Source organism: Oryzias melastigma, linkage group LG14 (genome assembly GCF_002922805.2).
Source record: "Oryzias melastigma strain HK-1 linkage group LG14, ASM292280v2, whole genome shotgun sequence".
In the NCBI taxonomy this organism is placed as follows: Eukaryota; Metazoa; Chordata; class Actinopteri; order Beloniformes; family Adrianichthyidae; genus Oryzias; species Oryzias melastigma.
The window spans coordinates 13,580,297-13,607,767 of record NC_050525.1 but is presented as its reverse complement, the minus strand read 5'-3'; the positions used below and the strand labels follow the sequence as shown (position 1 = coordinate 13,607,767).

Below are 27,471 nucleotides of genomic sequence, written 5' to 3'. Positions count from 1 at the left end.
TAATGCACCACATAGTTCGGTGAGTCTGATGATAAAAACATTTTAAAAAATAGGCCATTTATTGACATTGTGTCCTATGATGCAGTAACTTTACTTCAAACAGTTTAATTCTCTGAAAAGTAAAAGTAAAACTGGGATAAATTTGTAATTGCCTAAAATGTAAAACTATATATATATATATATATATATATATATATATATATATATATATATATATTCCCAGATTTCAATTTGTATTAAGGTTTAATCTTATCTTATTCAAAAGGCTGTATCTGGATTAGTTCTGTCTAATGAGGGCATTGACCCCTTCAAAGTTAATTTAGTGTTACTTTAACTTTTCAGAGTATTAAACTTGAATGTCTAGTAGAATATACCAATTTGTTAGTTAATATAAAGACAGAATTTATTTGTCGCCTGAATTTAACAAAAGTTACCCCAATGATCCAAATCTATGTTCTATTCATAAAAAAAATGAATGATTGCATCTGGATTTAAATGACCCTCTCTTCTTGTTGCAAGTGAGTGATGTCCATTCTTGCGAGTATCTTTGCAGGGCCTTCCTGTGCTCGTTTTTGCACAGATACAGGAAATGTCTGAGTCATAATTTCAGCTGCTCTGTTCTGGCAGCTGCTCTGGCCACATGTGGTCTTTTTGGAAGCTTACTTCTTTTTTTTTGCACATTTTCAGCTATCTTGTGAAAAGTGTAAAAGTCAAACTTTTAGCAGGTCACAATATTTACATAAAAAAAGCCAAATATAGGCTTTAAAATAGAGATAGACATTGTTTAAGGATTTGAAATGTATTAAATGGAGCTTCTGGCAGCTGAGGTAACGTATCTGGATAGTGTGAATAGTTGAATGAAATCTCGGTATCTAACCGACTTAAGGAGCTTTGACGGGGTCAATGCTTTTGTTTGTGAATGGAAATGTACCCAGAAAAAACAAAACGATAGAAAAACACAGCAGAAATCTGTCCAATTCACCAATACCCATGGTACCAGTTCTCTGCAAGTGTATTCAAACATAAACTGCTTGTGATTTTAATATACCAAAAGTAAGCCTTCCAAATTCAAATTTGAGATTGTTAGTTTTAGTTTTTTTGAGATAGCGGCTGGGTGGCTCAGTGGGCTAGGTGAAGGACTGGCACTCAGGAGCCCTGGGTTCGATTCCCAGGGTTGTCCACTGTTCCCCACCCAGATTGGGTCCTTAGGCAAGACCCTTGACGCTGCTGCCTAACTGGGTCCCTGTGCCCCTCAAGTACAGGGTTGTCTCAGGGAGGGCATCCGGCGTAAAAACTCTGCCAAATCACTGATGCGAAACAGTGGGTGCTGTTACGCTGTGGCGACCCCGAAAGGGATAAAGCCGAAAGTGAACTACAGTTTTAGTTTTTTGAGATGTATTCATTTTGGGAGAGTGAAATTGGGATGTTTTTCCTCTAAGAACAACAGATTATCTTTACTTCATGAGGTTGCAAATCTAAATATTATTTGTCGTAAAAGAAGAATCTCTCCACAGCAGCAGGCAACAAGCTACTGTTATAGTTTATAAATGTAAATGAATGCAGTTCCCTTCATATGCACTCTGCAGCATTGCAATGTTGATGCAGAAATCTGGATTTAAGAAATGAGAATGTGCATAAAAGCGCATTAGCAAGCAGCAATGGAGCAGGTTGGCCAGAACTAAATATTAAATGACAGAGCGAGCTCTCAGGCTTCCCCCGGTGGGGGACTATCGGAGGGGATGATGCCTGATAAAATGAGAGTCACTGCTGAGTGCAGGCAGCAGGGATTAAATAGGTCTCGATTGTAGCATAACCTGCTTTTATTTGGCCTTGAAAAGAATGTTATCACACACTGTGTATGAGATGATTTTTGTATTTGATAGAATAAGTCAGTCATGGAAAGGCGAGACAAACCCAGTTCTGCAAACGAGAGTAAGAAATTAACCACCAACGATAAAAATCAAAGCAGATTCTAGTGATCATGTGTCCATAATCCCTTGCTGATTAATTAACTTTGGATAAAAGAATCAGGTTTAAAACCTAAACAAGCAAACATAAAAGAGCAACCTAAAAGACATACTGATTTAAATAAATAAAAAATTATTTGAAAAGGGCTTTGAGACATTCTATAAGACGTTGTTAATTGCTAGTAAAATTAGGATAATTACTTGAAAACTGTTTTTTTCTATCTTTAGTTCTTTGTAATATGTTCAAAATAAAATGAATCTACGAGTGCCACACAACATATTTGTCAGCAAATAACTTCCCTTCATAATGCATACTAAACTGATAAGAAAATCTGCATTTCAATGTCTAACCCGTTTTAGAAAACCTGCCACGCAAGACAAACTATGGAACATTTTAAACTGTCGCTATGATATTCTTGAACATAACTGAAGTAAATCATCTTTAAGAGCAAACTATTCTTTCTGGTTTAATTGGAAAAAAGAATCACAAACTTTGCCCTGACCACACGATCTACGTGCAGAGGCATAACTCGCTCTTGTCTTCCAGATTAGATTTATAGATTGGGATTAAAAGTATTTTACCACAAGGCCATGTTTAAAAGATCAACAGATTAATGTTTTTAAAATGTATAAAAAAAGACAATGGAAAAACATTTAATATATTTATTTTACAATGTTTTATAAGGGGGGGTTCTTGCAGCTCAGAGTGAGTTTCGATTCAAAGCGGAACAGGTTTCGCTTCGTTCTGCCTTTAATATGATGTAATCATGCTCTAGTTGGCATCCTGAGAATGGGTGTAAGGCTTTTATATTGGCGTGATTACAAGACATTCATGGTTATCCCCTGAGGCATGGGAATCATCTAGAAATAGAAGACAAAAATGTATTTTTATAATTCTCTTTTTTTAGATGGGTTATCTAAAAGACATCAAGTAATAAACTGTGAAAATGCGTAATTATTAAAGTAAGATATGATTCTTAATGTTTCTGTCTGATGTGATGTGACTGTTTTATTGGTTTTTAAAAACACAGAAAACCATTGTGTGTGTAAGTGTGTCTCTTCCTTCTCCCAACTTCTTCCCTGTTGTTGGTATATTGACAATCTGATGCTTTTTTTATAACCCAAACTGTGACAGCTGTTTTGCAAAAGGGAAAACTAACTAGGTGGAGCTTTTTTTTTTTCTCCAAAAAGTAGATCTGACAGAAACCTACAGTCTTACAGTAAAGTGATCAGGCTGGTTTTATGCAAAGTTAGCAGCTGCACGCTTTTCATGTCTCCTCCTCTTCGATCGGCTTAACAATATTGACTGTTTGGTATAGTTACCAAAGGAAATGTAATATGACACACTGTGACCCTTTAAAAGGTGATATTGTTTAAATACAGGTACCTGTGGACTGAAACGGTGAGATGGCTACTGTTTCAGACATGGAACCAATTATGGTGATTGTACAGAACAAAACCAGCTAAGACCGAAGCAAGGATGAGACCTAACCAATAGCAATATAAGGCAATACCTAATCAAAACGACTATTGTTAAAGTGGGACAGTTGAATTTGGGTCAGAACGGCTCGTTTCTTAGCCATAAGTCATAACACATAGCTTTGGTTTTCAATGAATGAGAGTTGCATCTGTGTAAAACTGTCCCCTCCATTGATTAATATGAAATGGATGACATTTCTGACAAGTTATTTAAAACAACAAATTATTGTTGTTTTATAACATCAACGTACATTGACAGCTCTTACGTTTTACTGTAGTTCCGATTAACCTCCAAAGGCTTGAAAAACATAAAAATGAAACAAAAAGAGAAATGGCTACAGCTTTACCATTCAGGGTTTATTCTGACCCTTTGATAGACTGGTATTCTGTCAAGGGTGGACCTCACCTCCGCCCAATAGTAGCTGGGATAGGCTCCAGCAACCTTGTGACCCCAAAAGGGATTCAGCAGGTTTCAAAGTTGATAGATCTGAACCCTTGACTAGACAAAGGAGGGAAAATAAAAAACAATTTATTTATGTTTGTGGTGGCAAATCAAAATGTAAAAGTGATGCAAAATTATTTTTGAATGTCATAGTTAAAGCCTTGTAAAAATTAAGGCTGTGTTTAAACCAGGAAAATCTATTGGTCCACCTCTTTGCTCCAGACCAAGTATATATATATATATATATATATATATTTATTTTTAATCTAATTTGCTTTGGTTTGTCTTCTCCTTGCAAGTAGACAAAAATGTACAAACAGAAGGACCAATTGGCCTGGAATTACAAGGGCAGGGCCACATATCTTCAGACAATACTGGAGTTCTTGTGTGCAGTGTTCATGGTAGTTACAAATTTCCATAAAATGTATTTCAATCTGTTTCAACACAATATTACAGCATAATACCATGAAGGCTATTCTATATGGTTGGCAATTTGGACTATGACAATGGGATAAGCATCTCACCCTGTCTTCAGTATTTTATCATCTTATTCAAACCATAAGCATTTGAATTTTCTTTACCAGAACATCTATTCTTGCTAAACCCTTTTGTATCTTTGCTTGGATTTGTCAATGTCTTTTTCACTTTAATGTGGCATTGTTCTGGAGCTTTTTCAAGTTTTGCTAGACATGGAAAATACCACCACATTGTATATACAGTATAAGTCCAAATGTCAAGGAGACCTTCTATCTCCTTTGTTGCTTTGTGTTTTGTCCACTCCTCATAGCTTATAGGGTGACTGTCGCAGCAGTTTATTCTCCCATATAAAGATCAATGACGTTCACACCAAGGCTGAACCAAAGCAAACAGTATTGAGTGTACTTGAAAGTAGACCAAGACCACCACTCAAGACCAGGGCTTGCATTGGTGTATTCACACCTACACTTTTGATCTGGATCCACATAGGAAATACACTGGGGTCCAACTGAACTGAAACAAATAGAAGTAGGTGTGAATGTACCTGTTATACACCGTAGTCTATTACCATCTTGGTGTATGTCTATACCATCATAGAAGAAACATAAATGAGTGGTTTAAATTTGGCTAGTCAGCAGATGTTTCTTTCTATGCAGTCATGTTTACATTCAACCTGACAAACTAAAGATACCATATCATAATACTGCCACCACAGACTGCCATAGAAAAGAAGCACAACTGAAGCATCACTTCCTTTACTAGCTTTCTTTCCCTATAGCCTCCTATCTCTCATAAACTGAACAGATAGAACAGGTGGAGTGTTTTAAATACCTTTGTGTCTACGTAGACAACCTTATTAGATGGAATGTGTACGTGGACTACTTATGCTCTAAACTGTCTCAGAGACTCCACTTATAAGAAGACTGAGACTGCTTTGTGTAAGCACTAATATAATGGCAGGTTTTTATAACGCAGTGCTTGACACTTCTAAGATATGGCATGGTCACCTGGGCAAGTAATGTATACAAACTATGGTTATTCTAAATTCCTTTGCACTATTAAACAAGTCCGGTTAAGCACACTGGAGTTCATTTAAACAAAATTATGAACTGCAGTATTTCTTAGATATACAGATATATTTTTAACTTACACTGTTTTACTAGTTTTTAATTTTAAAGCCACTGGCACTGTGAGCCCAAGACAAATTCCCTCCAGCACAATAAAGTATATTTGATTTGATTTAAAACTAGATTGGTCTAAACTCTTTAGACTTATCTTGTTTAGGGATTCAATCTCTACGCTTATCTTAAGTCATTGTTACTTCACCATTTCCCTAAGCATCAATTACTTCATCAATCTCATTCATTTAGGAGGGTATACAGTTTTTCATTAGAAATAATGATCCATTTTTAATACAGCTGTTATGGGACAGACCTACATGACCCCTTTAAAAAGAAAAATCAATGATATAACTTTTTCTGAAAGGAGCTTCTTATCTGTCTGGTTTAAGCATAAATGGGGGATTTTTTTTGTGCCAGGAAACACATTTTATTTGCAAATGCTCATTCAAAGTACTCCCATACCATTGTAGCTTATTTAATCTCATGCGTGATAGAAAAGTAGAGATCTGAAGTCGCAGTCTGCTGCCACATTTCTCTAACCAATGAGATTCTGCAGTTTGTAGTGACTTTGTCAGAGCAGACAGCTGAAACTGTAACTGCGGCGTCTATGGTGGCTTCAGGCATCGTTTAAAACCCTTCAATAAATAAAGAGCTCAACTGGGTCATCTGTGCACCAAGCTAGGTGCCACACAGATGAAAGGATAGGCAAATGACTTGGCCTCACATGCATCAGACTGCTTACCAGTTGACTCAGGAAGACTCATGTGTCAGAGAGATAAAATAGTCCTATATAACAAACTTTTTTTCCCACAATCTCTACTCATCATCTTTCTTTGGGTCAGTGTTTTTACTTTGGTATTTATTACCAAATGACTCATACTATTAAGTTATTCCTTACCAAACTTAAACAGTGGAAAAAAAATGTTGAAAATTATGTTTTTTAGAGGGAATAGTCTTCCCGTTACTGTTTCACAAACAACAGCAATGAAGTGAAAGACTGGATTTTACTATACCACAATCTAGCCTTAGAAACCTATATTTGACTGATGCAGCTCCCTTTTTTCACCAACAGTTAAAAGCAGCCAGTTTGATAAGTCTCCTATGTTGATAATCTATGAAAATAAATGTTTGTCCTTTTCCACTGAAAACTGCATTTCTGTCCAAGGATTCATTTTCTCAAAAAGCTTAAATTATCCATATTTTTGACCTGTAGCTACCTTTCATGTTGGCTTGATCCAGTGCCAGATATGAAACACCAGGGATGACTTAATCCGTGAGCACATTATGCCAGCCTTAACATACATGTGATAAATGTTTGATTGAAAATTTCTCATTTGCCTTCAAGCAAGTTAGATATTCACTTTGAAAAACTTTCATCAAACTTTCCCATGCTGACAAATGGAGGTCATCAGGTTCTTCAAATGACATGTGAATAGCAGATCTCAAAACTTTATAATCAAGGTTGAAAATACAGTATGTCGCATAACAGAATCAGCTTTACAACTTTACTATCTGACAGATACTAGTTCTCATTCTGGACTTTTCTACTGCTTTGATACAGTCGACCACTTTAATCTGTTATATATATATATATATATATATATATATATATATATACACATATATATTTATATATATCAGAGATGAAATCTCTGACAATGCACAGTTTGAATCATACCTAACCTGGCATATTTTTTAGATTTATACCAGAAAAATGCCAGTTTCCTCGGAGAATACCTAAGGTTCAGTGTTGAATTAAATCATCCATATCAATCTTTGGATTAGAGCTTTAACATTAGGTCGGTTAGAAGAGGTTTTCATCCAATCCAATGTACAAGTGAGGTACATCACACTGGTATACATTTCATGCAAATGAGACTTGGCTCCATCTGCCATTTTCTCTAGACACTGTTACAGTCCTGGTGAGGATATCAACCTGTTTTGCTAATATTTTAATGGTTGTGATAGAACGACACTGTTCATATAAACATCCCCAAGACTGATGGATAATTTAGCGTGATTTCTAAATATAATGTCATGATTTTACCCAACCACCCAGTTGTTAGTTGCATCTCATGTGAAAGCTTTGAAGGTAATTTAGAATGCGGCTGCACTTCTGGTTTTCAATGACGGCAGAGTGACTCATGTTTCTTTCATCATATATTATCCTTTTCTGCCCACCTGTGACCTCTCAAATCAACTTCACATCATTCATGTTCCCAAACAAAATTACATCTGGGTCTTCACTCAATTTTTCCCCATATTTATACATAGGGGAGTCCAATAAAACCAAAGCCTTTTTTTAAAACCATGACACCCTGTTTACATTTGGTCAGTTTCACATTAATATCTGGAAATTTCCCAGATCCACATTTATATTTTCTTTGTAGAACTTAAAGTCCGACATTATCATATTAGAAGACCACTGGGAACACTTTTAAATAGATCAACAGATTATTGAAGTGGGTCTTTAAATTTTTGGATAGAGAATCTTAGAATATAAATAATATTTTATTATATATTTTGACCTGATTAGAACCTTTTTCCCTTATTTTAATGTTATTTCCTTTAGAAAAAGGAAAAAATAGAATAACATATCTGAAAAAGACTAAAATATTACTTTACACTGAAACTCCCACACATCCAAATGCATCTGGATCTTGATTGGTATGTTAATTTTATTTTAGAATTTTACAAAAGGCCTCAAAAAATGGAACATCGGAAATGGTGTATGAAGGGTGTATAAGCGGTTCACAGTCACAGTCCCACTCACTAATGCACACACACATGCACACACTGATGGTGGCTCTGCTGTCATACATGATGCCACCCTGTAAACTCCAGGAGCAATGCAGGGTTCAGTGTCTTGTAATGCACAATGAAGGGATTAGAATTAAATATCCTGCTGTAGTGTAATATAATCACAATGTAGAACCAATGTGTTCCTTGTTCTTTAAAAACAGTAAAAAGTATAAGGATTAAGTTGACTTTCACTCTCGAATAAATTTTTATACCAGACAACAGTGGATGCAGTTTCTTTTGCCTTTAACAGATATGTAACTGTGGAGGTCGTGCTTGTTTCATATACTATACAGATGACAGCTCTCCAAACAACAACAAAAAACCTGGCCTTAACATTTCTTTTAATTTACGAGAAGCATTTAAAAAAAAAAAAAAAAAAAACAGAAGTGAAATGGAATAACAATCCTTTGCATTGCAAAATGTCCCTGACTCCTCCCACTCGATCTGGACCGTAACAGCTTTTACTAGGTTGCATTGGGAAAGCAGCCTCCACATGATATCCTAGAAAGTTAGACAGTCCAAAGAGAACTCTACAGGAGTGGAACTTCAACTTATTGTTTGTATAAAAGTTCCACATTTAATGTGGAATAGCCTCTTGACTTTTTAAGACAAAAGATTTAAAGTCAATAGAAGCAACTTTGTGGCTTTACTAGAGAAGCTGAGCACTGCTGCTTCCCATGAATAAAATCTTTAATATACCTTTAATTTAACATCATATCCCATACTAGACTGCATAAATGGAATGAGTGCAATACTAAGTTAAAAGAAGGAAGATGTACTGTCCATACTTTAAATCTGCTTGTGTTTGGGGTAACATTTTGGTTTCCATGCTTGTAAAACTATACTAAACCTTAGACCCTTAATACTGTCCAAAGTGACATGATCTCAATATTCTTGTTTTGTGATGTTGAGCTGCAACTATTATGTTTCCCAAACTCTACCCTAAGGGGCCACCATCCTGCATGTTTTCTGTTTCTTTGTTCAAACACACCTAGTGACTCGGGGTTCTGTGTATTCAATGGCTAACCAATTTTCTGTTTGACATTAATTTAAGAAATTTTGTGAACATTTTCTTCTCCCTCCATGCCCGGAAATGATGGAAATGAAAATGTGAATTGGGTTGTATTTTGGTTTTTCTAACAAATCAAAAACTTAAAACAAAACAGGTTCATACTCACTTGTTAACAGTACGTATATAACTTTAACATCTAGAATTAGAGTAAATATTATGTTGTTTTTGGTCTCCCTTTCTGGTATTTCGTCCTAAAAGTGCCAGTTACATTAGTGAGAGGGTGATTGGACATCGCTGCGAGCAATCAGAGGTTATCCTGTCTATGCCCTACTCACCAATTTTAACTGCACCCTTTAGTACACACACCTCTAACACCTCAAAATATACACTCTAACACACACACCAACACACATACATCACACAAGGAAGGTGGGACCTTCGACCTTCTGCCCCCTACCCCGTCCCTGGCAGGGGCCCTCGGCCTGGTGGCCTTGTCCCTTGGGTGCCAGTCTCCTGGGCCTGGCGGCCTCCTCTCCACGCGGGGAGAGGGATCCCTGAGATTTAAGACCTAGAGTAGGGAATCAAATTACATCGGAGCCTGGGGATGTCCATGTCTTGGTGGTGCGGGTTCTGGTCCTTGGTCTCGAGAACTGGGCCTCTCCAAAAATATTCCTTCAGTAGGTGAGCCTGGTTAGGCCTTGTTTGCAACACTCCTCCGGCACCCCTGTTTCTCTTAGGTGTCCCTCTCCTGGGCGGAGGTGGGCGGCCCCTGCCTCGTTCTCCCCCTGGTCCTTTGGCGGGGCGGGGGGCGGTTGTCTAGAACACGGGGGCGGGTCTCTCTTGAGGGGCTCTGGCTTGCAACTGGGATGGGGTGGCTCTCTGAGTGGGGGGGCCTCGCACTGGCCCTCCTGGCACGGTGGGGGGCTTTACATGTGTGGTTTTATATGCATGAGTATGTGTGTGAACTTCATTTGTATTGTGTACATTTAACTAGTTTAAATGTGAATACTATTTTATCCAACAGGTATGTTTGTAACTACTGAGTGTGTGTGTAGACAAGCCCCACCCATTCCAGATTGCTATTTATACCTAGTTGTTTTATGATGTTACTACCCTCTGTTACCATTTTCTGTTCTCTCTAAACTCCCCTCATGTACTCTGCTTTTGTCCCCCCACCCCCACTTCTTCTTTTCCGTCCGATCCAACCAAAAAAAAAAAAAAAATAAAGATATAAACATAATCAATATAAATAAAGTTTAGCATAAAATACAAAAGGGGTTTACACAAATACACTCTTTGTGTGTTAGGAGATCATTAACCCCTGTTGTGACAGTAAAATCTGTCCAACACTAGAGGTTCTCAGCTCGTATCTGTTTGCTCAGCTGTTGGACAGGACAAGTTAAAAAAAAAAAAAGAAAAAAAAGTGCCAGTTACAGCCTCTAAGGTTTACGCACCAATCTATAGTGAGTGAACCGCAGCTCTATTATTTCACAGCACAGCAGGAAGGCATTTATTTTCTCTCATGCTTGTTTTACCATCTTCTTTTTTTTCTTTCAAATAGAACATTAGTTTGCTGTTACATGCACAGACCCTCAGACCTCCAAATTTTAGAAGTGCCTTGAATCAGCTGTGCTTTAAGTAGGGCAACATAGAAAAAAAGCAGAGTGAAGAGTCCTGAGGAAGTTTCTTATGCAATTCCTCCAGAATGCAGTCTGTCCACTGATAGTTTTCTCTAGTTCTGCTTGGGGGACCCCAAGTCACTACCAGGCCATTTGAGAAACACAGACTCTTCAGGACATTCTGGGTCCTCTCCTGGGACTACTCCTTCCGAGACATGCCCAAATACTTCTCCAGGAGGGCACTCAGGAGATACCCAAAGAGATTCTCAAGCCACCTTACTTGGCCTGTCTTGATGTGAAGGAGCAGTGGCCCTACCCAAGCTCTTTGCAGATGACAGAGTTCCTTACCCTGGTTTCAAGGGAGAGCCTAGCCACCAACCAAATGTAACTTAGCGAAGAGACTTGTGTCCCAAACTTGATTGAAGACACCAAATTACCTTTTTTTAATTTGAGAACTATGGCCTCCAACTTTGATGGACTAATTCTCATTCCCGAAACTTATAAGTCAACTACAGTCAACTACTACATCTACTACTAGTAGAGTCAACTACCTGGTTTGATGAAGCCAACACAATGACATCATCTGCAAAAAGAAGAGTAGAAATCTTGCAATTGCTAAACCAAGCCACTTTCAGCTGGGTTGATTTTACTTTTCCACTCCTGAGAACGTAAATCTCACTGTTTCTCCTGAATCAGAGGGTTGGCCTAATTCTCCTCTCCAGTGTCTTCTCCAGTACCTGGAGAAAACTTTATTTGAGAGGCTGAGTAATGTATCCCCCCCCCCCCTTTTTTTAGGAGCTCCAGACAAATTTTACTGTTTTTTGTGCTAAATTTGATATAAAGTTAGGTAGAAAAGTGCCATACTTTTGGAACACGGGAAGACCACAGGTGTTATTACAACTACATCACTACTAACAGACAACATATGTTCAATTTGCTTTTGATCAACAGCTTACACAACAGTTGGGTGTTTATAAATGAACAAAAGTATATGCGTGTACTTTTATACCTCAGTGGTTTTATGAAGATTTTTAGCTACAGGAACAAATCCTACTCTCTCCTCAGCAAGAGCTAAATCAATGAACAGAAAATGTTTAGACCAGCAGCTTGTGGTTTTTGTTTTTACTCTGTAAATGTACCATCAAATAAATGTGTCCTTATTTCCTCTTAGAGAACCTTAATAGAAGTGATTGCATCCTCCTCCTGTCAGCATGTTGTTGAAATTAAATAGGATTGCTTGGCTGCTTCCCTGTAGCTTGGAGTATTTTATTCTGAACTTAAGGATATGTGAGCGTCCGTGTGTCATCTCTGAACCCTGTTAGAATGTCTGTGCGCAATGTGTCTTTCCGGCTGTGTTTAAAAAAGACTCAACTGGAAAAAAGTTGTTGTAAAGACGATGACAGTCGTAAACTGCAGCAGCGGAGTATCCCTCCTCTCTTCCTTTGCTTCGGATGTCCTCGAACTGTCCATCCCATCCCAGTAATCAGCATCCTTCAAAGAAGCAAAACTGAAGCTGAAGCAAAGTCAAACAGAGAGCGTGTCCTAATCAGGGGCATGAAGCACCAAGCTTATGGAGCCCTCCCCCCACTACTGTGGGCCATTACTCGGCTGCCATGGGCTGAAGATTAGTTTCTTTCTGTTGGCCATCCAAATTCAGCATTAATGTTTGAAAGAGAGGGGAAAAAAGCCTTGCTCTTTATGGAAGCTTTAATGTTTTATGTAAGAGAGAAATGGAAACATTCTCAGAAATATTTGGAATCTGAGGTCAAATATCCCACCAAAGAATCTTAGGTTATGATATCTTTTAATATGAATATTTCGCATCACTTTTATAGCACTTTATGTTTGCTTGAGTTGTTTAGTCTGTAATTAAGCTTCCTGTCTGACGTCCAGACACTAGCCTACAGTGTCTGTATTTCAAAAAGAGGAGCTACTTGTTTCAGGGACAGAGTGTCACTGACTGCTTGCCTGGCTGTCAGTTTGCACAGTAAATAGGTCAGTGTTTTTATGTGAGTGAAGAATCAGTAATGTCTGGGCCTTCATGAATCTGCCATTTTTAGCTACCAGAGCATCAACAGCAGTAGCCAGCAGGCAGGTGAGCAGGGATCTGCACAACCACCATGCATTTATGACCACAGTTTGCTTAGAACACCCATTGTCACTGTCGATAGCAATATATATTATTTTGCAAACACAAATTCAACTGTTAATCTATAAGGATCCACAATTTAGACATATATTTTTGTGTTTTTGACCCTGGGAAATAATCTGATGTCATTTTTTGTTAGTTTGTCTTAATACTACTTGCAACCTGATGACTGTGAGATGACTAATGACATCCCAGTCTTTCCCACTGCAATAAGAAACATATAAGTAAAACATAAAAAACACATACATTTGAAAAAACATTTAAGGTATTGTAATGTATCTGAATACACAGATATTCTAAAAGATCTGAATTAAACATATTGGTGGCTGACTACTTGGGTTTTAGCTGACTGAGGTCAAAGAAGTAAAGCGCTCAGGTATCTGAGATGGCATTATGTTAAACTAGACTGAAAATAAGACACTTGTCATGTTAGTCTTTGATTTAAAAAAAAGTTTTTATTGTAAAAATGTTGAGGCACACTAGCGGATGATCTTTCGAATCCTATTTGTGTTTCAATGTTGTTGTTTTTTTTTTAAGGTTCATTGAGTGGACCTCAATAGTTAGTTTAGAGGGTTTAATATGAGTTTTAAACAATTGGGTTTATTTATTCATACTAATTGTATTTCTAAACCACTAAAAGTGAACTCCCTTTAGTGTGAAGCAATGGACACAGTTGTTCTGTGATGTACGATGTGACTTTTTAATCCTCATTTAGCCCATGGTGTTCACACTGGACAAGCAGAGTGGGTGTTCTTCCTCATCTTTTCTTGTGTTTTCTAGGATTTGTCCACCAACTATAGCTGGATGGTGTGAAATGTCGAAATGGTTCAAATATTGCTCAAGGCTTTCTCTTTCCAGCTCTATTCTGATATATGAAAGACTTGCTGTCATATAATTCCAGCACAAACTCCAATTAATAATGTCTCCTCTATGATCAATTTTCAAAGGGTTGGGACTTCCTTGAATTAAAAGGGACGCTATGCATGTCACTACCGAATCTAAGTCCCTGATTGGTCAAAGTTCTACCTGGTTTAACTTTCAATACGCATTCAGTGGTGACACGTTTTGTATGTAGAGCCTGAAGACAGTTGTAGAAACTTCCGTGAGAATTTTTAATGGGTTTATATAGACTTTTCATTGGAAGTGGATGCTTGAACATGCATTGCCGAGTGGTGTGAACGTAGCTTAAGAGTTTAAGTATCTTTGCTTTGTTAACAAGTGGCGATTTGAAAAATGAGTTAAAAGATGAGCAGGGACAGTGACAACAATAAGAAAGAGGGAATACTAGAGTGTTGGAAGCAAATACTATCTTGGCTTCAATAGAATCCACAAATGATCATTCTAGCCTTTTCCATTGGCAGGGATTTCTGGGTAATTGTCAAAGAAATAAAGTCACCAATAAAGGTTTGGGGATTAGTTTCTTTGAGAAGTAGTCAAGACCTTTTTGAGAGAAATACAATGGAGTCAACCAGTAGAAATTTAGACTAGAGTTGTTGGGAAAATTGGACTAAATTAGCCTGTTGAAGAGTCTTCACAATTACCTGCCTGTAGAAATTTATTTATTAAACAAATATTCTCTATAACTTTAGTGGAACATATGACTGAAGATAAAAAGGGTGTGGATGAGCTTCTAATTTGACTAGATGATGTTCTTCTGAAAAAAACTATTAACTATCCCGAATAAGAACACTCACTAATCTGTGTATTGTACTCTCCATGTCTAAATGGCTTTACCTTTCATGAAAGTTTGTTTAAATAATTGATGAGTAGCACTGGTGAGGTGGAGGTAGTGAAAGAATGACTCACCTGAACATACATTTAGCAAGAAACCCGTCTTTAAACACACATTTTTGTTGCTAAATATCTCGTGTGATATTCAACACGTGAGAGTATTTTTATTTTATTACACATTGTTGCTTAAGCCTATCCAAAATGCATCAGTGCTTTGTAAACAGGAGAGTTTTGCTGGGTTTTAGTCCCAGGCACGCCCAGACTACATACTGAGAAAACCGGTTTTTTGCTGTTGTCTGGACTCTAATTGGGATCTCGCCCAACAGAAACTGCCGACACAGTACACTGCCATTCACTATATCTCACGAGATCTTGGCAGCAAACCGGTAAAATAATCATGTTAACACTGGAACATTTAAAGCCATTATGTTTGTTTACAACCGTCTTTTGTCAGGCACTTATTTCTATTTATTTCTTGAGGAATATTACATCAGAAGTGACTTGTGGGTTTTAATGATGCTTGAAAGCTTTTCTTTGTTTATCGTCTAATATTTTACAATCTAGCCTTTTACAAGTCAGTTATTGATCATTAGTTTTTCTAACTGAAAGATCAGCAAATGAGTTTCCAAAAAAACACACTTATTGGAATGGTATTTACATCACAATATGTCAAATTTGTAGCATGTAAATCTTGGGATTTGCATGAAAACAGCATTTAGATGTTCTTAGGGAAATTTCCCCATCATAAAAAAACCTCTATGGTTTGCCCGGACAGGTTTGTAGGGAAACAACTCTCAACTGGAGAATTTATTTTGCAACAAGCCACTTTTTTAAACATATTATGGAACGCTAGAATTCAGACAAGTCTTGTGTAATAATCCTGCGGTGAGAGACACATTTGAGTAGATTATGGCTTCTTATCAACCCATCTTTCCAGTGATCTAATTCCTTTGTTAAAAAAACAAACAAAAAAATCTTTTGTTTTGAAAAGCTGACTGTTGAAACCAGACAGACTTTTATCCCGGTTTCATGGCGGCTGCATAAATTGCTAACGCCACCATGAAGACAGATGAGTAATTTGTCAGGGGGAGGGGCATGCCGTGTAAGGGCAGTGGAGGGGCAGCTTTCTTTGTTTGCTAATGTAGGTCTCCTCTGGGGGGGGGCAGCATGGATGTCCCGCTTACTGCAGGAGCACATCACATGATGGGCTTGGCCTTGGGGCGAGGCAGAGACGGAGCTGAAGATGGTACTAGGGTGGTTGGTTACATGGTGGATGAGCGTGATGGAATGGGTTTCCTGTGCCAGATTTGCTTAGAGTCAAGACCGGTTTACTGTTTCTAAAGATGATGGGAAAATCAGACTCATCTTGTAGTTGCATGAATCCAGACCCAGTGCTGGATCGGCTCGTCCATCTGGTTCTAATGTATGAAATTCCTGATGAATTAGCAGAAAATGTGTCAGTTTAATCCACAATTAAACACGATTTAATTAAAAGCAGCATTACATCTGGAATGCTCTTTTTGCAAAAGTTTTTCAAACACAAAACTCCTAACTGCTACAATTTGTTAACAAAAACATTTCTATAAATACAAATAATACACATTTAAAGGTGATGGTTGTTTCTTTTTTTATTTTGGCACACTATTAGAATTTTTTTGTAGCTTTATTTTTATATGTATTAAACTTGTAAACATAGAGAGATGTGTCAAGAAAGTTGTTAGATATAGAAAAAAAAATCTTGATTCTGTGTTAAAAAAAGTTTTGTTGTCAGGTTCAAATTCCGATTTGAAAGATCCAAAACTACTATTTGCCTCACTATTAGCCTCTATATTTAGGTCTGTTTGGTAGCTGTAAAGAATTCTAATAATGAAAGTTTCTGCAAATCCCCAAACCGATTGAAATGATGCAGAAATGTTTTGTGAACCAAATATGAAATACAGTCAAACAACAACAGAGATACATTTTCTGGGACTATAAACAAAACCAATTTCTCCCTTTAGTGCTTTGGGGCGTGAAATTACTACTCATCCATCCTCTTGCAAATCTCAGCAAATATAAGTAGGTTTTTTAATATTTTTTCACAGATAAAAACTTTAGTTTTAATATCACAGCTTTTTTGATATTCAAAGCCATTTTTATATTATTTTCTTCTCTTTATTTGTTTCCAAATGTTTGCAGAATCTGTTATCAAATTTTTTTTCTCTTGTATGTGTGTTTAGCTTCTCCAGTCACCATATAATCCACACACATGTCAAATCAATCAGAGCATGACCAAAGTGGCATATGTGCATTATAATGCTCAATATTTACATCAATTCAAAAAGGCATTAGTGATAGTGCGCATGTTGATGGTAATAATAATTGTTGTGGATTTCAGAAATTTTGACCTCTTTTCAGAAGTCAGCTGTTCAGACTTGGTCACCCTAAATAATCCTACTTTCTAGATCTTTAATCTTGGAAAATTAGAATACCGGTGATAGAATTTATCCTTGCACTCTTTTCAAATTGAAAAAAGAAAATTGTTGCTTCCTTTTCATTGTCTACATGTATTTATGAAGTATCTTTAGTCAGTATTGACAAAAAGTCAAGAAGTTTAAAGATATGAACCTAGAAATGCTGCAGTTCCTCAAATGACCATTAGAGTCTAGTTCCTCATAGTTTTTTACTATAGAAATAAATGGTCCAACTTTACACCAAAAATACATTTATGCCTTTGAAAAATGATGTAAATATCTTTATTCTCTTTTTTTGAGAGCTGTAGGGTTTGGCAGAAGAGTTTCTGTCTGACAATTAAAAAAATGGGGTGTGTGGATTGTAGGCGGTGATTGGTTGTAACCTTGACGTCCCACTTCTGTAGAGTTCACAGTTCATTAACAGTTTTTTATGTCTTTCTCTCTTTCTCGTTCCCAGGACATTGTGAGTGTTGCTAAAAATGTCTGATAGTGTCGATATTGAAGAGAAACCACCAGCCCCCCCCTTGAGAATGAACAGTAGTTCCCGAGATTCTTCATCGCTGAACCACGCATCCAAACCGCTACCAATGGCTCCCGAGGAGAAAAACAAGAAAGTCCGCCTGCGCTCCATCTTTCCTGGAGGAGATAAGAGTAAGCAACTCTCCCTCCCTACCTTCAGCCACAACAGCTGTTCATTGTTCAGGTTGAGGGTTTAAAACTACCTGTTGTCCGTCTATAATATGCTTTTCTTTTTTTATCCCTCTATAGCGAATAAGAAGAAGGAGAAGGAACGTCCGGAGATATCCCTGCCCTCAGACTTTGAACACACCATTCACGTTGGCTTTGATGCTGTAACAGGAGAATTCACAGTGAGTATTCCCACAGATTGTTCCGGACCGGAAAAGGAAGAAAATGGGCAACATGAGGAATTTTGGAAACTGGGAGGTTTAGGATGGCAGCACATGCTTTTGTTAGGGCCAAATAATAAACACAAATGACGGAACAAAAAGTGTGGCAATGTCTAAAGTATTCACATTGTGAATATCATTGTGCAATGTGCATGGTAAAAATACAATTTAAAAAAGTGGCTTTATGAAGCTTTTTATTAAGACATACTCCAAACCTTTACTTTTACACCACCAAAGGGGAATATTTTCACTTTAACAATTCAGATTTCTGATTTTTTTTTTTTTAAGTTTTTTCTTCATCATCTGGTCATAAACGAGCATTAAGAGGTGAGATGACGCTTTGCATAACGTATCGGGATGTTTAGAAGAGCGACTGAACAAGATCAGTGCATCTGTTACCATGACAACGCATTGAGGGTCCAGTTTTTATGAAAAAGATTTAACCTAAAACTATACCAAGATTAAAGCAAAAATACATTATTTAATATTTCTTTAATAAGTGACCATAATAAAAGCATTAGAATGCCCTTTGAAGTGTTTATTATAAGAAATGAACAGACTTTGTTGAAGCAACCGTTTGAGTTCTCTGTCCTTCTTTAATTTCTGATAAGAGACATCTTGTCAGAAACTATATTGCACAATGGATAGTAGTTGAAGATTAAAAATGAGATTAACATGATTGAAAAAACATGCTTTATTATCTGTAATTCACTAATTGATTACAATTAACCCTAATTACAACCCAAAACACAATAAACAAATTAAGTCTAAGGATTAAATATTTAAATTAACAGAACAAAAACAGATGATTTCATTGATTGATTAGATTGTGTTAGTTACTTGCTGTGGATAGATGAAACCCTGGGTCCTGAGGTTCATGAAAAACTCTGGTGAACTCATGGGATAGACCCATTCGGGAGCCGAGGAGAAAAGGCAGAGAGACAACAGGTTGGTGGAACAGATGGACAGACGAGGAGCAAATACGCGACGACTTAAACACTCGCGGGCTGATGAGACGCAGGTGGCAAAAATCGGGGAAGATCAGGCATAAGCAGGTGGAGAGGGCAAGTCCAATCAAATGTGACGAGGCTGGCTCTCAGTTATTACACAGGACACCCAAATGAGGCCAATCAAACACAACAGTTAATTTGTCAGAAAGTAAACAAAGCTCACGCAATGAGCAAATAACATAGACCTAATTAGAAATTAGGAACAAAGCAAGAGTTAACAAAACTGAACCAAAGATGCAGTTCAAAAGTAAATTGGAGAATCAGAAACATATCCCATAATGCTTATGGTCAGTTTTTATGTTTCTGCTCGTTTTATGAACCATAATACAGTCAGGCGGACTTTTCTGGCAGCAGATCTCTGTTACCAGAAGCCATGCTCATTTTCCCTCACCAGGTAATTGTCTTGCTTTTGCATGACACGCTCCATTTGTTTATCTGAGATGTCAGACTGATTCTTTTTTTTTTTTTTTTTTTTTACGAACTTTGAAGTAAAAAGAGTTGACTGCTGCAGAGAAATCAAAGGAAAAGGAGGCAGGTCTTCTTCCCATCACCCTGATTGTGGTTGTGTTTGAATTCCTTCACTACTCACTACATAGTGCACGACTGAATGTAGGGCGTTGGCCATTTTGGAGAATTGTCCAGTCGTCTATTGTTAGGAATATGCTTGCAAAAGCATGTGACCGTTGTCTGGTTTTGCAGGGTATCCCAGAGCAATGGGCCCGCCTCCTGCAAACCTCCAACATCACCAAGCTGGAGCAGAAGAAGAACCCACAAGCTGTCATAGATGTCCTGAAGTTCTACGACTCCAAAGAGACCGTCAACAACCAGAAGTACATGAGCTTCACTTCTGGAGGTGAGTTTACGCTTCAACCCCTTTAGATTAAACTACAATCTTAAGAAGCAATATTCTGAAGTATTTCTTCTGTGCGTTTCAGACAAGACAGCACATGGCTACATAGCAGCAAACACTTTGGTGAGTTTTGGTTGACATTTTCGTTTGTAACATTACTTTGCTTTTTGACTAGTCAGCTCAGGTATGTTGCTGCAAATTGCATAAAAATTCAGTACTTTTTCATAAGTTATTTTGAAAATGGTGTAACAGGTAAGTTACAAAGCTGAATGCATTCATTTCTTATGTGGTCTTGAACTTGTGATCAACCTTCCTATCCAACACATTCTCACTCCCAGCTTGTCACAAATGGGTGTACGGTTCGGGACCCCCCCACCCCCACGTCACTTTTTGATGTTTTGGGAGTCCTCAGCTCCTCTTTTTTGAAGTACTAGCTGTTCCCATTAAACCAGGAGTCCCCAACTCTCAGGAGGCAGTACCAGACGCAGAACCAGTACTGGTACCAGTACCCTTAACGCCCAACCTTCAGGATGCACAAACGCAACCTGAGGGTTGGGGACTGGTAACACGCCCCTTACCAATACTGGTACTGGGTACCCAAATCAGTATATGGGTAACGGTCGTGGAACTGGTACCCTAACCTTGTATTGGTTCCGTGTCCGTTTTTCAGAACCAATACTGGATGTGGACCGGTACTAGTAGCTGGTTAGGATACCAGTATGTGTACCCAAATCAGTATATGGATACCTGGGTAGGGTACCGGTAACAGACATGGAACCACGACCCTAACCCAGCACCCTTACCCTATACCGGTACGGATACAAAGCCACTACCCTAATCCAGTACTATAACTTTGTACCGGTTCCGCATCCATTACCAGTATCCCACCCGGGTACCCATATACTGATTTGGGTAGCAGGTACTGGTGCTCTAACCCACTACCAGTACTGGTCTGTCCCAAGGGTTGGAGACCCCTAATTATCGAATGCCTTTTTCCCTGTCTTTGGCCTGGTACCATGTGGCCCTCAGATCAGTACCGGTTCACAGCCCGGAGGTTGGGGACCCCTTGTGTAAAGGGAATGTCAAAAAAGGACAAGTTGGAGACACAGAAAGCATCAAAAAGTGACGCAGAGAGAACTTGAACCAGACGTCCATACATGGCGAGCTGGAGTGAGAGTACATTGTCCCATAGGGGGATTTGATGGATAAAACACATTCCACTTAGAGTTATTGTCCGGTCCACATGCCCCTCTGTTGAGGTCACTCACTTTTATAAACTTTTTTTGTGACCACTGCTCTGCAGCTCGTTGTTCATTTTTTTCCATCAACTTTGAGTGTAATCAGAGGCACATAGACGAGCTCGACTGGAGGCTCAGCTGCATCCAGAAGGACTCCTGCTGTGTTGACCTCAATGCTGGTTTTGACCGGAGTAATCTATGCTTTGGCCAGTGCACACTGGCTGAAGAAGAGGAAGAAGTGGAGTATGGGGGGGGGGTGTTGGTTGCCTCGGGGAGGCTGTGCTGGGATCCCTACATGCACTTAGATGAGCCAATGAAATCCAAGCAGGTGGGTGAACAGAGGTTACACTAGCCGAGAAAGGGCGGTCAGAGAATACTCAACTGCTTTAGTGTGAATATCTTCATCAAACAAGAGCAAGGAAGATGTATCAATGGCTGGTGTGCAGGAGAGAATGGTCTGTTCTCTAAGGAAAAAAGGATGCATCATGATTCCACTGACGAGAACTGCTGGACGGGTAAATGTTTGCAGACTAAGGATTTCTGTAGTGCAGTCCACTTTACTAATACAAACCCTTTAAGTGCATAGTACTTTATTTTGTAGGATTGTATTCGACCCCTGAGCTGCTGTGGCTTATTTTAATCATTGCTCAGAGTAAAAACTGCAACAGCAGCAGCCACTGAGTGTTACATAGTCTATATTTTGGGCCAACAAAGACAAGCAGATTTGAACACCTCTAATTTAAGAAACTCTTGAGGAAATAAAAACATATTCTTGATATCTTTCTATTTTAAATCATAGAGTAAGTCTGTTTTTACACAATATTATTCCACTATGTTTTGACACTCAAGAGAGTTAATCATTTTTTTGACCCTCAGGTCACATGTGTAATGATTTAACTACAGATACATGTGTTGGGTTTGTACTGCACACATGAACCCACATTCACAGCACTGACACATGACAGCTGACGAATAATCAGCCTCTGCTGGTGCCTGAAGCTGTTTTTAAATTATTTTCTCATTTATTTCAAATATTTATACATTAAATAGAGTTTGAGACCTGCTTGGATCACAGGAAACGTCATGTTTGGTGAGGTAAAGAGCAGAAACATCATTAAATATTATGACTGCAGCTTTCAGAAGTATCACATGCTGGGAACATGGGAGGAAATCATAGGTTGAGTTTAGTTTTAAAGTGGGATTACTGGGTCAAGTGGCAGTTTTTACTTTGAAAACCTTCAGTTTATCATATTTTTGCTCAGAGTTTATCTTTCTCAGACATGTTTTCTATATCATAAAGACTCTGCCTGTTCGATAACTTTTCTGACAGACTCCAGATCTGACTCCAGATTTCATGCCCCCCTCACACATGTGATGGTGCATACCTATTAGGGGTGTAGGGAAAATCGATTCGGCAATAGATCACAATTTTTCGTTTGCCGATACTTTATCGATTTAATATACCTAAAAGACGAAATTTAATTGATTATTTATGAACGTCCTTCATTTTTGTTTTTCACTTAAACCACCAGCCGCTAGATGGCAGCACCACACACTGAGCCTCTTTGAGCAGCTCTACTTTGCGACCAAAACAACAACAAGATCTCGCTGAACCAGCTTGTGCTACATGTTCATTAAAGAATGTTAACATTTTATTACAATGACATATATATTGATATTCAGGTAGAGTTTTTTTGCGTCATACTCCAAAAAAAAAAAAAAATTGTTCGGTTACAGTCTTGGGAAATATCGCGATATGTATCGTATCGTGAGACACACATTGGGATATGTATCATATCACCATTCTCTTGCCAATACACACTCCTAATATCTAGTGTTGGTGCCTTCATTGACTAATACAAGTTAGGTTTTTACAATTTACTAAAACTACCAGCACCTTAATGGATATATATGTCCTTTAATAGCTGACATATATCTCTGATTTGATTTTATATATTAAAACCTCTATAACATTTTTAGTTTCAAATGTAAAATGTAAGGCAACATAATGAAAAGAAACACAACTTATGTAGAAAAGTGTAGCTTGATACAAGAAGCACATTATAAAAAACGTCCTCATAAATTAATAGTGATTTCTTGACCTATTTAAGTTAATTAAAACCTTTAACAAGTGTAGGGCAATCACTTAGATTATACTAATTTTTCAGCAATTTTTCAAACTTTTTTAAATAGAAAGTTGAAGTTTTTTTTTGGTCTCAGTGTTTTTTTTCATTTTTGTGTGTGAAAAAAGACAAATATTACCAAAGCTTACCAGCTTTGATGGGCTGTTTTTTTTTTTAAAGGTCTAAGGACCTAAACATTTTTCCTTCCTTGACTTTATCATAAACTCCTCAAAATAGCAGAATATCAGGATCTAAATGTGAGGTCATCTTAAGCTGTGGCAAACACTATTTCTATCCCAAAACTCATGTTTATTAATCTAATTAAGACAATTATGAGTGCATGAGCTGAACCAGAACATACGGCCAGAACTTCAATATTGATGAAGGGTTCAACAAAAGAACAGACGTTGGCTGTGCACAGGACAGCCCGTAGATGGCATTAATAGTCCTTGTAATGTCCTGTCATGATGTGTGTATAGAGATAATGTACAGATATAGTGCCCCTACCCTAGCTTTACCACCCCTGCCCCCTCTCCCCTCCCTGGTCTGACATGCTGTGTGGGTTTGTTTTTGAGTAAATCCTCCCGTTTTCAACCTTCACATTCAGAACCGACTGCTGTCTTCTGGGCCTCCTGTCAGCCTTAGAACCTGCAGCGCATTATTTGACAAGGTAACTCCTCCATATTATTTTATACATAATGTATCGCTACATTGGCTTTAAAGATAAATTGATCAACAACTATTGATTATGCCATCTGGCTAATGCTAAAAACATTTGAGAGGTGTCATCACTCTCTGCGTTGGTTATTTCATGGGGGCTTAATTAGAGCTGTTTTTTGGAGGTGCATTTATGCATCTACAAAAAGAGCATATATTTTTTAATTTCTTAATTTTTAAGAACAATTTTTTTTTTCCAGATTGTCAAACTGCATGCATGAGCTTTTACTCCCCAGTAGTTTCCTCCACAATCACATGTCTGTATCATCACCATTTTAGACAATGACTGCATGGCTCTTTCTTTTAAAAAAAAAAAAAAGTTAAAAATAAAAGAAATGCTGCAGGCTCTCTGCTCTGCACTGCAGTCTTGGCCCCATCAGAGCCCAGAAAGTCAATGGAGGGCTGGAGTTTTCCTCCGGACGGACCGTTTCCTTTTAAACACCCGTACTAAGCTGCAGCGCTTCATTAATGCATGTCGAGAGTGGAAATAGATGAAGGGTTTTCATTCCTTAAGAGACGGATGATCCAAGTTTTTAGATGATGAAGGAAGGAGGGGCATTAGTCATAATGAATGGGACTGAGGATTTTTAATCAGGTTTGTTGAGAGGTATCAACAGGACGTCTGTGGCTCTGCTTTGCACATGCAACTTTAGAGAGCTTTAAAATGAATTCTTCTAAACTGGTTTGTGCACACTTGCCACATTTTACACCTTTAACGCTAGCAAAGGAATTGCACAGAATGAACCCTCATTCTTGTCTCTTTAGCCTTCACTGACTCATTTTTAAATCCTAGCTTAAATCTCTTTCGTTTTTTTGTAAATTTTCCTTTTAATGGCAGTTTTTTTTCTGCTTCTGATCACGTTTGCTGGGATTCACACACCTTAAATAAATAAAAAAAACCTTTTTGCATGATTCACCAAAGTTTCTGCTGGACACATCGCAAACTGTGGCCCATTTGGGACTGACTGTTTGCTGGTAACCTGCCACTGAAGTGTTTTTGTCAAACTATTTAAGGATTCTGCTCAGACTGTTTCCATTCCATTTCCAACACGAGGCCCGCTCATGAGCACTCACTCTGATCTCCCCCGTCCAGGGTGCAAAAACGTCATCGTCGACAGATCCGCCGATCGCTCCGCCGGTGTCTGAAGAGGAAGATGAGGAGGAAGAGGAAGAGGAGGAGGAGGAAGAGGAGGAAGAAGACGACGATGAGTTGCCACCAGTCATCGCTCCACGACCTGAACATACCAAATCTGTGAGCTCATCCGTTTCTCCAAATCTCTCTTTTTTTCCCCACATCTAATCTTCTTTTCTCCCATGCAGATCTACACACGCTCTGTCATGGACCCACCAAAGCCCCCCAGCCCGGTGAAGGAGGTGGTGACTCCCCCAGAGTCACAGGTGCAGCCAGAGAATACCTCCAACACCATGTACCGCAACACTGACCGGCAGAGGAAGAAGTCCAAGATGACCGATGAGGAAATCCTGGAGAAACTCAGTAAGTTACTTAAAATATGTTTATTTTATGGCAGCTTAGCTATTCATCTGCTCCATCTCCATGCTTTCATGAAAAAAAGTAATTTAATTAGAGGTTTATCCATCCATTCCAAGAGATAACCCAGGTTTTGAACTTGTGTCCTGATCTGATCCTGTTTTGATTTTATTTGTATTGTGTGTGAGTTTGTGTGCTTTTAATAATTCAATATGTTATGCAAAAGCCAGACTGGCTACTAGTTTCCAGTGGTTGATTTCCATGTGGACTCTGCTTTTAGAATTCAAATTTAAAATGATTGGATTTTGACCAAAACATAGTCTTTTTTTTTTTAAATGACCTCTACTGTTTATGAGGCCACTTTTCTTCGTCTCTGTATGAATCCTCAAACAGCAGGCACAATCATTATATGTATGTTTTCTCTCTGACTCAGGAAGTATTGTGAGCGTGGGAGATCCCAAAAAGAAGTACACGCGCTTCGAGAAAATAGGACAAGGGTAAGTCTCTGGGCGATCACCAACAAATGGAGCAATTTGAGGAAGAGTCAGTCTTTGCAGGAGATGGAGACCGGCCGTTTGAACCGGCTGAGGCAGGGTTAGGATTGAATGACTGCGGGGAAAATGAGGAAGACAGGAAATGAAACTCAAATCCCAAAAAAGGCCAAAAGCCAGATTGGCTCAAACGTCCCTCGCTCTGCAGCTCTGCGCTCGTCTTATGTCTCGCTTTAAGGCTGTTTTTCAGACTCCTTGGTCACGACAGGGAGCCAAACATGCTTTCATCTGCTCGGACATGATCACTCTTTCCATGATCAGAAAGCCTCAACATACTTCATCCGTCTGTCCGCACTGTTGCATTGTTATAAACTACATTTATTATTACAGTTTGGTGACAAATGTTGCAATAATTGGTTAAAAAAACAACAAAAACAAAGGATAAATTCTATTTTAAGCTTTGTTGCAGCCACCCAAATAAGTACATTATTTTCCTCTGACCAATGATTTGAAACAATGAAATATTTTTTACACTCAGTTTAATTTAACATAAAAACCAATCATAATTTGAAGCTAAAAGAACTATTTATCTTATATTATTAAAGGTGTTTTACAGTGTTGATTTAGTTGTATCTTATCAATAAAGTATTATTCAAAATGTTTGAAAACAAATTTAAATATTAATGTGTAATTCATACTTCAAAAAAGAACACCTAGAGCAAAACAAAAGGAGAATCAAAAAATACACCAACAAGAGTAACCATTACTCATATGTAGTTTTCAAGAAATTAACAAAGGAAATCAAATCAGACTCTAGTTTACCACTATTTTTGACTATTTTTATTGCATCTTAATGTATTTTTTTTGTTAAAAAATGTATAGTTAAACTTTACAAATATTGGTTTTAAAAAAAGAATAGACAGGATTGTGTTCTTTAAAAAACTGAATAATTTACTTAATTTTATGCTCATAATACAAATCACAACATGTTTGTGAAATATTTCATACATTTGGATGTCTAAGGCTGTGGTTGGGCTACAAACATGACAGATGACTTGAGGTAACAGCAGAATAAAAATATAGATGTGACCTTTATGACTTTACTAGATAAAAGACTTGGGCATTTTTTAATTAACATTCAAATACTGTTGTAGTTAGTCAAAATAAGTGTTTGCTTTCAGTTCATATCCACCATTTAAAATGTGATTGTTCTCATCAAATGAAAACATTTCAATGCTGCAATATTGATGTTCTTGTGATTTTTGTGTTTTGTCAGAGCGTCTGGCACTGTTTACACCGCCATCGACATAGCAACTGGCCAAGAGGTAACCCACAGTCACTTTTTACTGCATCAAGAACTTCTTCATGATTATTTCAACTTTTACTAAGCTTA

The 27,471-nt window shown here is 37.9% G+C and overlaps 1 protein-coding gene across 4 annotated transcripts in view; it reads left to right on the top strand.

Moving 5' to 3' along the window:
• LOC112142447 (serine/threonine-protein kinase PAK 3) overlaps positions 1-27,471 on the top strand; it is a 38,987-nt gene that overhangs the window by 5,064 nt on the left and 6,452 nt on the right. Inside the window, exons 2-10 of one of the 4 annotated variants that reach the window (XM_024265837.2) lie at positions 17,710-17,903; positions 18,021-18,121; positions 19,870-20,023; positions 20,106-20,143; positions 23,989-24,051; positions 25,192-25,350; positions 25,419-25,593; positions 26,021-26,084; positions 27,355-27,403. In XM_024265837.2, the coding sequence (XP_024121605.1) occupies positions 17,732-17,903; positions 18,021-18,121; positions 19,870-20,023; positions 20,106-20,143; positions 23,989-24,051; positions 25,192-25,350; positions 25,419-25,593; positions 26,021-26,084; positions 27,355-27,403 (975 nt within the window). In that variant the 5' untranslated portion in view covers positions 17,710-17,731. Of the gene's footprint in view, positions 1-17,709; positions 17,904-18,020; positions 18,122-19,869; positions 20,024-20,105; positions 20,144-23,988; positions 24,052-25,191; positions 25,351-25,418; positions 25,594-26,014; positions 26,085-27,354; positions 27,404-27,471 lie in introns of all 4 variants that reach the window. The other 3 variants (XM_024265836.2, XM_024265840.2, XM_024265839.2) reach the window with 3 other exon arrangements.